This window comes from Oryctolagus cuniculus, chromosome 19 (genome assembly GCF_964237555.1).
Source record: "Oryctolagus cuniculus chromosome 19, mOryCun1.1, whole genome shotgun sequence".
Lineage (NCBI taxonomy): Eukaryota > Metazoa > Chordata > Mammalia > Lagomorpha > Leporidae > Oryctolagus > Oryctolagus cuniculus.
This window is the reverse complement of record NC_091450.1, coordinates 31360606-31375432: the sequence shown is the minus strand read 5'-3', so window position 1 is coordinate 31375432 and position 14827 is coordinate 31360606. Positions and strand designations below refer to the sequence as shown.

The 14827-nt window shown below is 55.6% G+C and overlaps 1 protein-coding gene across 3 annotated transcripts in view; it reads right to left on the bottom strand.

The window, feature by feature from the left end:
* Nucleotides 1–14827, bottom strand: part of SRL (sarcalumenin) — a 54630-nt gene that overhangs the window by 10812 nt on the left and 28991 nt on the right. For 2 of the 3 annotated variants that reach the window (XM_070063728.1, XM_008249591.4), the window contains 2 exons: nucleotides 3429–3530; nucleotides 334–429 (listed from right to left, as the gene is read on the bottom strand). In XM_070063728.1, the coding sequence (XP_069919829.1) occupies nucleotides 334–429; nucleotides 3429–3498 (166 nt within the window). In that variant the 5' untranslated portion in view covers nucleotides 3499–3530. 3 annotated transcript variants of the gene reach the window in all.

The following is a 14827-nucleotide window of genomic DNA, read 5'->3' as shown; positions in this document are numbered from 1 at the left end:
AATCCAGGCACAAGAGAAGCCATCCAGGAAGGGTGATAGGAGGAGAGGAGGAATCCAAGCCAGTCAGGGGATTCAGACCTGAGCCATCAGGGAGTGGGCCTTGTGGGAGCTGAGACCAGAGCCGGCCCTCCTGAGGCCCAAATGCTTAGACATGAACGCTTCCTGCAAGGCCCTTGCAGTGCCAAGTGCTCCTCCGTGACAGGGGCAGCTCACAGGCCCGAGGCTGCTGTCCCGTCTGACTCCTTGGGAGAGCTCAGCCTCGCACACCTGTGTGGGCAACGGGGGAGTCCCAGTGGGTCAGAGATGTGACCCCAACCCCGGCCAAGGCTGTACCTGTGATCTCGTGCTGCCGCAGCTCATTGTATTTGTAAGACTGCTCCAAGGGTTTGATGGATGAGTGGTAGATCTTTCGAAGCCGCTGCAGTACCGCTGGGGACAGAGAGGTGCGGGGGAGAGCATCAGGCAGGGTGCACCCCAGGCAGCCCCTCCACCCCTTGGGCAGCTCCACCCCTGCCTGATAGGAGCTGGGGCCCTCAGAAGCCCAGCAACTCCACTACACATTCACAGTGTGGAAGAAACTGGTGCACAGCCCGACCCTCAAAACTCCTCAGACCAGAGCAGGTGTTTAGCCTGACAGTCAAGAGGCCCATGTCCCACATCAGAGTGCTGGGGTTCAAGTCCCAGCTCTGGCTTCTGACTCCAGCTTCCTGCTAATGCAGACCACGGGAGGCAGCAGGCTCAAGTACTTGCATTCCCACCCAGGACGCGGAGTCTCTGACTGAGTTCCTGGCTCCTGGCTTCAGCTCTACCATTTGAGGGCTTTTGGAGAGTGAACCAGCATATGACAGCTGTCTGTCTGTCTCTTTTTCCCACCCTCCCTCTTCCTATCTCTCAAATAAACAATGAAATGAATAAATAAATTTTTTAAATGCCTGAAAACAACACACTCTCTGACCCCTGGCCTCCCTCCAACCTGCAAAGCCTCCTGAGCTTTTTTAAACACCCCGCTCCTCCCTTCCTCCCACCTCAGCAGTACATCTGAAGACACTGTCTAAGCCCACAGCCCACCTGAAGACCCTTTCTCTGGGAGATGTGAATTCTACCTCTTTCTCTCTGCTGCCCACTGTGTGTGCTGCCTCAGGCCCAGGGGCCAGGGAGCCAGAGGCCCCTAGGACAGCCATCCTGCCCCTTGTCCCTCACTGTATCCCAGGTACTCCTGGGAGAGAGCAGCCCCAGGGCAAAGCTGGAAGCACTGGGGGACGAGGGGTGTTGGTGCTCAGGCTGGCTAGGCTCTACCTCCCACTGCTGCTCTCTAGCCAAGTGACCCAAGCTCTCTTGGCCTTGCTCTGAGGTCTCGCTATCTCATCAGTTAAGAGGAGACAAACCCAGTTGAAATTCTTGGATACGAGAGGGCTTTATAGTCTTAAAATCAAAGTGGGAGGGTGGATGAATTTGTCTTTTAAAAAGATTTATGGGGGCCAGCACCGCAGCTCACTAGGCTAATCCTCCGCCTGCGGCGCCGGTATTCTGGGTTCTAGTCCCAGTTGGGGCGCCGGTTCTGTCCCGGTTTCTCCTCTTCCAGGCCAGCTCTCTGCTGTGGCCCGGGAAGGCAGTGGAGGATGGCCCAAGTGCTTGGGCCCTGCACCCACATGGGAGGGCAGCAGGAAGCACCTGGCTCCTGGCTTTGGATCGGCGCAGCGCCGACCATAGCAGCCACTTGGGGGGTGAAACAACGGAAGGAAGACCTTTCTCTCTGTCTCTCTCTCTCACTGTCTAACTCTGCCTGTCAAAAATATAAATAAATAAATAAATAAATAAATAAATAAATAAATAGATTTATGGGAGTGCCGGCACTGTGGTGTAGTGGGTAAAGTCATTGCCTGCAGTGCCAGCATCCCATATGGGCGACTGTTTGAGTCCTGGCTGCTCCACTTCTGATCCAGCTCTCTGCTATGGCCTGGGAAAGCAGAAGATGGCCCAAGTCCTTGGGCCCCTGCACCCATGTGGGAGACCCGGAAGAAGCTCCTGGCTCCTGGCTTCAGATCAGCACAGCTCAGGCTGTTGCGGCCAACTGGGGAGTGAACCAGCAGGTGGAAGACCTCTCTCTCTGCCTTCTCTCTCTATGTAACTCTCTCTGTGCAAGTTTGACTTTTAAATAAATAAATAAATCTTTAAAAAAAAAAAGATTTATGGGGCCAGTGTTATGGTGTAGTTGGCTAAAGCTGTCGCCTGCAGTGCTGACATCCCATATCGGCACTGGTTCAAGCCCCAGCTGCTCCACTTCCAATCCAGCTCCCTGCTAATGCACTTTGGAAAGCAGCGGAAGATGGGTTAAGTACTTGACCCTGCACCCACATGGGAGACCTTGATGAATCTCCTGGCTCCTGGCTTCTGCCTGGCCCAGCCCTGGCCATTGCAGCCATTTGGGGAATGAACCAGCAGATGGAAGATCTCTCTGTCTCTGTCTGTCTGTCTGTCTATCCCTCTCTCTGTGTGTGTGTCACTCTGCCTTTCAAATAAAATTTTAAAAAATAGGGAGAGACAGAGAAAGGGGTGTTTTCCATTCTGGTTCACGCCCTGTGGAGGTCAACAGGAAGTCCCTGGTGAAAAATCCCCAGCAATAAGGAGCTCAGTGCCTCTGCGAAGCCCCTGGCCAGAAGCATCTGCCTCAGTTAGATGCAGATTACAATCCATGGCACTCCAGTTGTCAGTTTCCTGCTGGCCTGGCTGCCCGCTGCTCCCTTGCAGTGTGTTTTAATAAAGCTAACTCTGCTCACGCCTCTCTGTATTCTACTCTGGTAAATTCTTCTCAGTGCTCACAACACTGGCCTCAGTTGGTGGCTTCCTGTGACACTCCCCAAATGGTCTCAACAGCCAAGGCTGGGCGAGGTCAAAGCCAGGAGCCAGGAACTCCATCCTGGTCTCTCACGTGGGTGGCAGGAGCCCAAGCACCTGGACCATCTTACACTGCCTTCTCTGGCACGTCACCAGGAAGCTGGATTGAAAGCAAAGCAGCCAGGACTCCATGTGGGATGCCAGCATCATTGGGAGCAGTAGCTTAGCCGCTGTACCACACACCAGTCCCAGAGGCAGTAAATTCTTATTAGCCACCCACTCCTGCCATAGTGCACAGGCTGGCATATCCCACAGCCTGTGGCGCCAGACTCACCCTCCATGTTCAACATTACCACACTGGCTGGGACCAACATGTCCCCCTCTCTGCCAATCTGGAGCCTCCTCTAGCTTGGTCCCTGCTCACAAAGCCAACTCCACACAGTCCCCAGTCATGGGTGTCCTGTTCCCTGGGGTCCTTGCCGGTCTACAGCCCACTTGTGGCCTGGCTTTCAGTCACCTCTGAAGCTCTGCCTGGCCTCCAGCCCTGCTCCAGCCCCAATCCTGGTCCAGCCCTGTCCCACGCCTCTGGTTACCAGAGAAGTCATCAGTCGGCTTGTCCTCATTCAGCATCAGGGTTTTCTCGATGTGGGAGCGGTCCCTCATTGGGACTTCTTCACTCACATCTTCCGTCTCTTCTGCAGAGAAAAGCAGAAAACAGGTTAGCAGACAGCTGAGCTCTAGGCCCCTTGGAAGGTGCACCAGGCCTGCAGCCTTCAGTGGGTGCTGAGCTGAGTTCTGCCTTTAGGATGGAATGTGGAGACCTGGACTCTCCTTCTAGGCTCGTGATCCACTTTATTCAAGCAACGACCACTTACTGAGCATCTACCATGTATCAAGCATCACAGCAGAAAGACAGTGGAGTCCAAGACGGCACAGAACCTGCCCTCGGGGAGCTTCCTACAGCCTAGTGGCCAGAGAGCTGAGAAAGTCTCTACAAGAAAGTCATGCAATCATGTGTCACTTGGCCATGAGGACGCATCCTGAGAAGCGCGTCGTCAGACCATTTCCTTGTTGTGGGGACACAAACCTCCACGGTCTGGCCCTCTGAACATCTAGGCTCCACGTACAGTCCATGCTCCTAGACGCTGTACTCAACACTGTAGGCAACTTGACACAATGCTAGGTGTTTGTGCCTCCAAACAGAAAAGACGCAGCAAAAACACTAAGCAACAGAAATGTTCTAGCTCCACTCACAGATGTGGTCCATCAGTGACCGAAACATCCTCGTGCTGCTGTGCCCATAATTACACACAGCGAAGTAGCTATGGAAGGAAACATTCCAGAAGGCGAGAGGGCCTAAGATGTGTGTCTAGACAGGTCCACCAGGGGGACTGCACGGTTAGTCAGGTAAAGGACGGAGGGGAGCCCTCGGTGAAAGCCCCCAGACAGGAAGCAGGAAGCAGGGCTGAGCAGGCAGCCGCAAGGGCCACCAAAGGGGTTCATAATTTATCCCAAGGCAAAGGTGGCCTCAGTGGGCATTTCACAGGATCATACTGGCTATATGGAGCCAGGAGGAGCAGGTGCAGGGGTCAACTGTTCTCCCAACCAAGCAACCAAGAGGTGCCTGTGCCTGCCACGACTCCAGGAAAGGGGCTGCTCAAGTCCCTGGGCCTCCACAGCCACAGCTGTTTCTCCCCAGGCCACCTGCACAGAGGCTCTTAGGAGATTAGAAGATGGACCCAGGCCTGCAGGGCAGAAGGAGGCCAGTTCCCAGGGAATGAAGACTCAATAACACCATATGGGCGACAGCTCAGGAGGCCAAACCCAGGCAGTCCCTGACCTCAAAGCCAGAAGAGGGAGAGCAGGAGAGGAGCAGCTTGCAGGTTGCAGCCCCGCCCCTCCCTTTATAGAGGCTGCAAGCTCTTGACCAGTGGTTTGTAAGTTAAACTCTGCCCGGAAACCCACCGAGAAGCCTTCTGGGAAAGCAAAGACCTGGCCCCACCCACCCTGAAAGCCCAGCTTTTGGTTGGTCTAAGCTACTGAGCGGATGTGGCCTACAGGGTCCTGACCCCAGCATCAGATCAGTGTCTGTGGCCCTGCCCTCCCACTCCTCTCCTGTTCCCCAGCCCTTTGAGGATGGCCGCTGCTGCTTCAGGTGGCCATTTGGAGGACACAGTGCATCCGAGTTCTCCACGCCTCCTATGGCTGTGTCTTCAAAGGGAGGCCCAGGAATCAGCCCACCAAGTGGTCACCTGCACAGTTTGCAGCCCAACTGTACCAGCTCCCTGCAATGTCACTGCACCAGCTGGCCTCAGGACCCCAGTCCCTGCACTAGTTCCCTTGTGGCCTTGTCCTTAAGGCCCTGGTCCATGTTGAGGCTCAACTAGGAACCCTAACAGGGACCCTCCCATGGGGCTTGACTCAGAAGTGCCTGGGTCCCTCTGTGACTTCCCATTCAGTCCCTCCAACCTGGAGGGTACCTCCCTGGGTTTGTGCCCTGGACAGGGCCCCTCTCTGGCAAACCTGGAACTAACTGGGGCTCTCCCGCCCCACCCTGCCCCTGCCTGTCCCCAACTCCACACAACACCTCCAGGAAGAACACAGCTGCCCCAGGTTCTGGGGTTGCTTTAAGAAATTCATTCCTACCCTGGGGGGCAGTGATGGGACTCTCTGGCCCCTGATGTCCCTCTTCAGGCTCCTCTGCCTCAGTGTCCTGGGCCTGGCTACCTGCAGGCCCGGAATCCAAGCCCTCGGTGCTGGGCTGGGTCTCTTCCTCCCCGAGACCTGCAGTTCCTGAGGCCTCCTCAGAGGCAGCCCCTGCTTCTTCTGAGCTGGCTCCATCGCCGCTGTCTTCCCCGGAATCTTCTTCGGATGGGTCTCCCTCTTCTTCCTCACTTCCACCTTCCTCATCGCCCTCTTCTTCAGAGGAGGCCTCACCCCCCTCGTCCTGGCGCATCACTGGCACCTGGCCCTCTGGGGGGCGGTCCTGCTCCATCCCCTCTTCCTCAGAGTGCTTGGTGCCCCCAGGTTCAGTGCCGGCCTCTGCAGCAGCTGGGCCAGCCTCCTGGCCGGGGCTGGGCTTCCCCTGGTCCTCAGCGCCCTCCCTGGCTTCCAGGCTTTCTCCCACAGACACGGTGTCCGGGCCTCCATCTACCTCTGCGGGGCCCTGGTGAGGCCCAGGGCCACCTTTGCCTTCTGTCTCCAGGGTGTGGACCTGGTGCTGGTCCTCAGCTCTCTCTCTGGCTTCTGTGTCCAAGTCGGCCTTTGGCTCTTCTCCCGCAGATGCACCGTCAGGAGTTCCATCTAGCTCCGTAGGCCCGTGGTCAGGCCCAGGGCTGCCTTTGCCTTCTCCCTCCAGGGTGTGGATCTGTTCGTCCTCTGAGCTAGGGGCGATCCCCGAGGCTTCAGGCTCGGCCGTCTCTGCAGCTGCTCCTTGCACAGGGCTGTCCCCTAGTACCCCTTCCGCTTCCTTGGGGACCTTGCCACCCCCAGCCTGCCCTTGCGTCTCCCCGCTGGCAGCTCCCTCCGAGGGGAGCCCGAGCCCAGCTGCCTCCTCTCCCGGTCCCTCTCCCGAACTGAGCTCTTGCCTCTCCTCTTGCAAGGACCCCTCGTCCCCTCCTGGAGGAAGGGCGCTTGCTGCTGCTGGGCCCTGCTCTTCCCTGGGCCCTGTGGCGTCCCCGGGTGGGGCTGACTCTGTGGCTGAGGCATTGGGGAGGCTGGCTTCCGGCTCGGAGCCTGGGCCGGGGGCAGCTGGAGGGGCCCCGGCGGTGGTGCGCTCCGCACTCTCGGCCTCCCTGCCGTCTGGGTAGTGAAGGAGCAGGTTCTCGTCTCGTGGGGCCGCATCTGCATACAGAGCCCTTTCTTTCTCCTCTAGACTTGCGTCTCCAGCAGAGAAATGATTCTCCAACAAATTGCCAACATCTTCTGTGCCACCCGAAGCAGGGACTTGCAGTTCTAAATGATTAGAACATGATTGGTCAGTTTCAAAGGGTTGGCACTGGTTTTGTGTCTCAAAAGAGTCTATGTTAATCTAGCTCCCCTCTTCCGGGAGAGCCTTGTGGGCCTGGTGTGCAGGGTTGCACCTACGCCCCGGGTCTCCATGACTACCCTGTGTGTAACAGGCACAGCAGGTGTTATCCTGCCTCCCTCCCAAGTGGTGGAAACTGTGGATCAGGGGGTTAAAGGACAGACCTGCTGTCTATCAAGAAAGGACTTGGTGGTCACACTGATTCGAGAGCCCAAAAAAACCCTGACCCTGACCTGAGACTTCCTGCCTAGGTCCTGACCACTGTACAGGGTGGAAACTTGGGCAAACCCTCCAGTCCTTCCTCAACCTTGCTGATGGGCACGTGCAGCCCAGCTCACCAGAGACACATCCAAGGGAGGACTTCATGACTCTCATTAACCAGCGTGCTTTTTATACAGCTATCAGCAAAGCAGTGAAAACAGGTGTCTCTAGGCCAGATAATCTCAGGTTACAAGGCAAAGTACTTAGGGGATTACTTGTGGCTCTCATCCTTATTAAGCCACATCCAACCCTTTCCCCTTAAGGGCAGGCATTTGCTGGCCTGGCTACGGTAGATTAGAGGGGACCGGCCTGCGCAGGAGATATCCAAAACAGGCAGGGCCTGGGCTTCCCGGTGGCCTCAGCCAACCCCTTCCTAGGGGATCCCCTTCTAAGGGCTGTGCGTCACCCGGAGAGTTGAGGGCATGGGAAGAGCAAAGCAGGAGAGCAGGGCGGGCCCAGTCTGTGCCAGAGACCTCTACTGAGGGTCAAGTTTAGAACTGCTGGAAAATGGGGTGGGAGGGTTGCCAGGTTGCAAGCTGGGATCTGTTTTGAGGAGGAGGCGGATGAGTGGGCCACAGGTGCCCCGCTGTGAGGGGGCAGAAACAGCACGAGTCTCCTGTATGTGCCCTCCTCTCCTCCCCTGCACACATCTCTTAGGCCACACCTAGAGCTCCCATCTCTTACTCAGAAAGCTGGGACAACCTCGAGGGATTAGGAATGAGTAGTTCCTCATTAGACCCCATAGACAGCCAACCTCCTATCAAAATCAAAAGGACAGGAAGCTTTGCACCTCTGATTATCAAGGAGCCCATGTGTGGACGCAGAAAACTTCCCCTCCCAGCCTTGATCTCAGGGCTTGATTAGTAGAAGTCTTCGATCTGCCCTAGACACATGGTCACCAGGTAGACATGGCCACCTGGTGGACCCAGAACTGCCCATTCCTGGGGCCAGGTTTCCCACACCATGATGTGTTGGGGGGGGCACTAGGGCCCCCTTGCCATGGGACCTCAGCCTCTGCCTGCATGAGCCTTCCCCTGAGGGTCATGCTCTGGGCTGCTCCTGACTCCTTACAGATTTGCAGGAACCAAGTCCTAGTTCTGTGTTCCCAGGACCTGGGACGCTGCCTGACCCACAGGAAAATGAGATGCTTGGTTAAAGTTGGTAGAGCTCCTGATCCCTTAGTTGAAGGCGGCATGAGGAGTTAGACATTACTCACTTACGTTTTCTTTCATTACCACCTAAACACCTTCCTGTAAGTCCTACACGTCCACCCATGGGGAAAAGTCTATGGCAGGAACTTGGTTTAACCCAAGGAGACTGAGAGTGCTCCAAGCAGAAGGACAGATCCATCACGTAGCCTGTAAGATTTATCCACAGGTGTGCTCAGTATCCTGAGTAATGCACCTGCATTTTACATGTAAACACGATCTTTAACTTCATCTCACTGAATTGATTTAATCTTAGTTGCTTCTGTAAAGCAAGTATTGCTCTATTACTCATACCCCCATTTTACATGTGACTGGCTTCAGCCATTGGACTTCAAAGCTGAAAAGGAGACTGTCAGCCTTTGAACTTATCCCCACACCCTCACTCAAAGCACAGGTGGAGGAACAGCAGCCTCAGTGTCCCCTGGGAGCCAGCAGAGTGGGCCTGGGCCAGGCCTGAGGCCATACCCACGGATCAGAATATGCATTTAACAAAACGCCCAGTGGAGTCATTGTACATGCCAGTCTGGGAGGCGCTGGTCCACACCACCATTAAACTGCCTCCCCCCGGCCCTCCGCAGTGGTTCTGATGAAAATCGACTTGCAGGGTGGGGAATGGCCCACCCACAGGACACGTAGGGCCCATACAATCACATGGTCTGGCCCTGCCAAGGTAACCACAGGCAGGACTTGAAATCCAATAAATCTATAGCAGGCTAATTTTTAAGTTCATAATTTTGAATGGCCCATGAATGATATTATAAATATACAAATGGCCCTTGGCAGAAAAAAGATCCCTGCCCCTAGATAGCCCCAGCATGGGGACTTATTGACTGTGACAGGCAATTCGAAAGCTCAAAGGTAATTCCAGTGTGCAAAGGTGCAAAGCAGTGCAACCACTAAACCAAATAACCCGGATCCCAAGACCCCTCCTCACTGGAAGGTGCCCACCGAGGGCTCCCAGAGCTGGCGTCTGCCCTTGGAAAAGCAGTGGATAAGGCTGCTCACTTTCCAAAGATCCCTGTTCACCTCTAATCATGTGATGGTGATGACAATGGTGATGGTGGTGGTGGTGGTGATACAGAGCTCAAGAAACTCTAGGTCTGACCCACTGTAGGATTTGATATTCTCAACAGACCATCGTTCCCCACTGAGGGCAAGACGGCCACACAGTCCCAATGGGGGGTGAGAACTCCAAACAGTGGGGACTTGCTGTGACCTTCACACTGCTGGACAGGGAGCTGAGCATGTGCGTGTGGTTGAACATGTTTATATCCACATCCTTCCCTGGTTATCAGAACCTAGTGCCAAGCTGCCCCGACCTGCTAAATAATTTGGAGTGAAAAAGACTGAGGGTGATGGCTTCGCGCCCTGTGATCTTCCTTCCCAGGCTAAAAATAACTTCCCTGACAGAAAGTCTCTCAATGAGGCAAGCTGTCCCTTTCGGCCCCCAAAACTCAACCCTGGGAAGCAGCTGACCACTGGGCCTCGGTCTCCTCTAGGTAGCACAGCAGAGACTCAAGAGCTCAAGAGCCCGAGATGACACTCAACTCAGCCGCACAAAACCAAAGCGCGATGTCTTTCCCTCTCTCCCTAACCCCTCTGGCTTCTTGTAGAAGCCCATTACTGGCCCCTGGAACAGGGGGCATGGGGAAGGCTCAGAGGACCCCAAGCACCCTGGATGGGTTGAGTGAGCCTTGGTCCATCCAAGAACATGAAGTACCATACGTGTGTGCTGTGGCCAAGTCAGTCACCCCAGCCCCGGACAGGCCTGGGCACTGACGTCAAGGCATACAAATAGCAGGCCTGCAGCTCAGCCCCAAACATGGAAGGCCTGAGTGCCTCTCTCAGCCCAGGGGGGCACAGCATAAGCCCGCCCTGCTTCTCTCCAAATCGCCATCTGCCATCCGCCTTTCCTGGGGAGCCATCCCTTCAGCTACTCCCAACAGCCCCCCAGACTCAGCCCCAGTCCCAGGCTCTCCCCTCCCTCCACCTCCAACCAAACACTCTGACGTTTTTTCCTTCAGCTCCTGACTGGTCCAGAGCACTTTCACATGGACTCAGAAGATTGTGGGGTTGCCAAGAGCCCTGGTGAGGCCAACTGTAAAGGAGGAAGCTCTGGCCAAGAGCTCTAGAAACCTGCCCACGGCCAGGGTCACACTGGGACAGGACCCAGGTCCATCGTCCTCAGTCCAGAATTCTTCTCCTGAGGAGTTCACAAACCACATCCCAAAAAGTGTCAGGGTCCCATAGAAGCAACTACAGGGGCGAGGGAAGACCACATAGGTGGGGCCTGGCACATGATGTACACAGCAGGTCAGCCGGCCACCCTGTGTCCCCTGTGTCACTGCCCTCCTTCAGCCTGTCTGCCCCGTGTTTGAGGGGGAAGGAACTGGAAGGAGATTAACAACCACTGCTCCCTTCCTCTCTCCCTGCATCTTCCCTAAAACCTCTTCCTGTCAATCATTCTCTCCAACATCCAGCCACCCTCAAGGCGTCTTTTCACTTTGTCGAGCCACAGGAGCGAGGCCCTGAGCTAGATGGCTTCTCACCCTCGTGCAGGACTCCGTGTTCATGTAGTTTCATGGACATGTTCCTCCCGGCCCTCCCAGCAGCTCTGAAGCAGAGAAAGCAAGCACTGCTAACCTCTTGTGAAGCGAGAAAGGCTCAGCAAGTGAAGCCATTTGCTGCGTCAGTCACTCGGAGAATGGGCTAGAACCAGGCCAAGAAAGAGCGGAGCTCCCTGGCCAGGGCGGGGTGGGACCCAGGGCCCACAGAGCTTTGGGGGCACAGATGCCCCGTCCCTGGGTCAGGTCAGAGTGACTCTGGAACACCAACTTCTAAGAACCTCTTCTCTGAGCAAGCCAAACCCCAACATCAGGGGCCAGGGAGTCTATCCCAAAACTGAAACTAGACACCAGAAGACAGGTCAGAAACCAAGATCTCTTGTGTTGTGGCCTGGAGCCCGCTCCAGGGCACCTGCACTCCACCCATCCAGGCCTCCTCAGACAAGGATCTGTCAAGGTGGTCCTTCCACTGGAGTTCTCATCCATTTAAACCAAAACTGTTGAGTGCTGAGTCACACGAACCTCAAATATTCAGGGCCGGCGCTGTGGCATAGTGGGTAAAGTTACCACCCGCAGTGCTGGCATCCCATTTGAGCGACAGTTTGAGTCCCGGCTGCTCCGCTTCTGATCCAGCTCTCTGCTATGGCTTGAGAAAGCAGTAGAAGATGGCCCAAGTCCTTGGGCCCCTGCACCTGTGTGTGAGACCTAGAAGATCTTGGCTCCTGGCTTTGTATCGGCCCAACTCCGACCACTGCAGACATCTGGCGAGTGAACCAGCAGATGGAAGACCTCTCTCTCTCTCCAATTTCTCTGTAATTCTGCCTTTCAAATAAATGAATAAATCTTAAAAAAAAAAAAAGAAATACTCACACAGTTACGTGAAGGATTTATCAGTGATAACATTCTGGGGAGAAGAATTCCTTTCAGGTTCTATGCCTGGATCCTTCTGCCCTAGGGAGTTGGGAACCCTGGCCGCGGCATCTTCACCACCTGCGCTAGGTCGTTTTGGTTTCTCAGAATCTCTTCAGAGCGGCGGGAGCACCTCGAGGCCCTGGGCTCAGGCAGCTGGGACAGGCAGCCTGACCCGCCTTCCTGGAGACGGTTGTCTCTGAACACTCCTGGATTCAGAGCTGTGCGTCAGCAGCTCTCCTGGCGTCTCATCTTCTCTTGTCCTTATTCTCTGGAGCGAATTCTCCACTCAGAGCCTCCTGTGCTTCCACTCGCTGGGTGAAGCCCTCGAACGATTTTGCGGAGGGACAAGGCCATTAGGGGACTTGGAAGGGAAGTGCTCGCCAGAGGAAGGGTTGTCCGCATCCTCCGTGACCTGAGACCATCCCTCGCCATTCCTTGACCTTTTCCCCTAGACCAGGGTACGCAGGGCGCAGAGTACAAGCAGCCATTCTTGGAAGGGTTCTTTGGCTTTCTGGCCAAGCTCCTGAAGTCAAGGCTAACCCCACCAGGACAGCCTGTCCCTGGTCAGCATCTACCCCAAAATGATAACCCAGGAGGTAGAATAAGACAACAGACAGAGCAATCAGAGAGGACCTTGGAATTTGGGGCCCAAAGTGACTTTCCACAGAACAATTAGTTTGATTCCACTAATGAATGAGACCCTCAAATGCTAATAAGAGCCAGACCCAAGGACACAGTGCTGGTTAGGTGCACTGACAGTAAGCACCCGGCCCTCCAAGACTCCAGCACCACATGGCGCCTGTACCGCCAGCCCTAGCCTCACTGGGCCAGTGAGTGGGACCATGTCTGTCTGCTTTAGCCTACCCTCTTCTTCCTGCCTTCACCAAGAAGTCTAATGTCAATGTGAAAATGCTGCTCCATTCATTTTGCAGACTTTATCCCTTTATTCCTTTTTATAAATGAATCATAGTCCATTGTGTATCTACATTTTCTTTATCCATTCACCCTGACTGATCCCATAGTTTTTTCTGAGACAGACCGAGGTAGGGGCCTGGCTTCCCCTACCTCCCACCTCCTGCCTCCCTGGGGTCTGTTGGGAGGAGCTACTGGGAGGGCTGGGAGATTAACTGGCGCCCTGGGCAGGGAGGGATCCACTTGGGAGTCAAAGGAATGTGGCTCCCTCTAGGCACAGGCAAGCAGATGCCCTGGGTTAAGGTCAGAGCCATCTCGGGCTTGGCAAGAAGGCCAGAACCTCGTCAGCCCCAACCCCAGGAGGCTGGGGAAATCTGCCTGACTCCCCAGCATGAGCTCAGGGCTTCCCTTTGCCTTGTGAGCTGTGTAGGTGCCTATTTTCTGGATGCACCCAGAAGTCAGGAGAGCTAGGCTCTGTGCCTTCCTGTGTTACCAACCAGCTACACGACCTTGGGCCCCTTCCCCCAGCTGTATTCCCCCACAAAACACAGATAATAATGCCTGTTCTAGCAATCCCCTCAGTGTTCAAAACCATTCCACACAGGACTAGAAGAATAACTGTTAATCCCCAGAAAGGCCAAATTCCAAATTTACTCGGTAGTCAAAACAGAACTCTGTCCTTCTGCCCGCCCTGGGTCTGGGGGCTCCTGGGGGTCTGGGGAGATCTTTCTGCCTGGGTTCCTTCTCTCTGCTGCCACCCAGAAGCAGCTTGGGCTGGGTTGCAGGCACCCTGGGGTCGCCCCGTCCTGCCCTGCTCTGCTCATGCGGTTCCAGCTGGTCTGGGAACAGGAATGGGCCTGGGCTGTCAAGGTCCTGGGCCAAGAGCTTTTCCTACTGAGCCCAAAGTTAACCCCTGCAGTCACTGGCCCCATCCAGCAGGCCCTGACTCAGCCAGAAGCATCCAGGGTGACCACAGCTCTGCGGCCCTGAGGTGAGGGGGCCCTGTACTTCACCCCACACGAACGCACGCACACAGGTCAAATAAGCCGACCCTTCGTGAGGGTGTGTCTGTCTGAGAGCAGGTAAAAGGCCCCTCCAGGGGTGGAGAACAAGTAAGCACCCTTCGAGTCGCTCCGAAACGGCCACGCCGTGGGAGAGCAGCCGCTAGCTGTGCCCCCTGGCCTCCTTGCCCTCACAGTAAATGAGCAGGGAACAGAGAGGCGCCCCGGCCCCCGGAGTGGCGCTTTGCTGGTGCTGCTCAAGTGAAATCAGAGCTGATGTTTCTATAGCCTGGAGAAGCCGCCACGAGGACCGCACAGCCACCCACACCCTCCTCTGTGGCTCTGGCCCTGTGAGCAGCGCCGACAGTAAGTGCACAAACAGCACCCCCTACCCACTCAGCTGTGAGCTGTCCGTGGCTGCGCTTGTCCTGGAGAAGCTGCCCAGTCCCAAGTCTGCTCCGAGGAGGGTAAGGAGGAAGGTCAAGCCAAGGGCAGGGTATCTGCGCCCCTGGCCCACAGGCCCTTCTGGGAAAGTTGCTGGTCAGCAGCAGGAGACCAGATTTTCCACTTCTTCCCCAGGACGCAGCACCACACCCGCCACAGATGGGCTCCACTTTCAGGGCTTCACGTGTGTGGCCCCAGGTGCCCCGTTACTGTTCATCCTTACAGTTCTTTTCCCATTAGACATTTCTGGAACTGGAAGGAAACCTGGAAATTAAGTAGCCCAATTCCTTCACTTTCTTGGATGAGGAAACCAAGGCACAGAGAGGGACAAGAAGCTGCCAGAAGTCACCGAGCCATGGGGCAAAGCCAGGACTAACCACAAAGCCTCTGCTGCGGTCCTCCCAGGGGCTCCCCCACAAATACGACTTCCTTTCCTCTCTGGTATGGCCACTCTTTTTATGCTCACCCCCTACCCATTCTATCTAGAGGACCTGGTGTTCCCGAGTCGCTTGTCCATTTCCCTATTTGTCCCTGCACCCTGTGAGTGCTACTGGGAGGTGGCCAGAGCGGATGTGACATCAGATTGTTCCCCAAGCAAGGTCTACATGGAGATTTCGGCTCCCCGCCTTCGCCTTGAAGCACGGTGTTCCACAAAACAAAGCA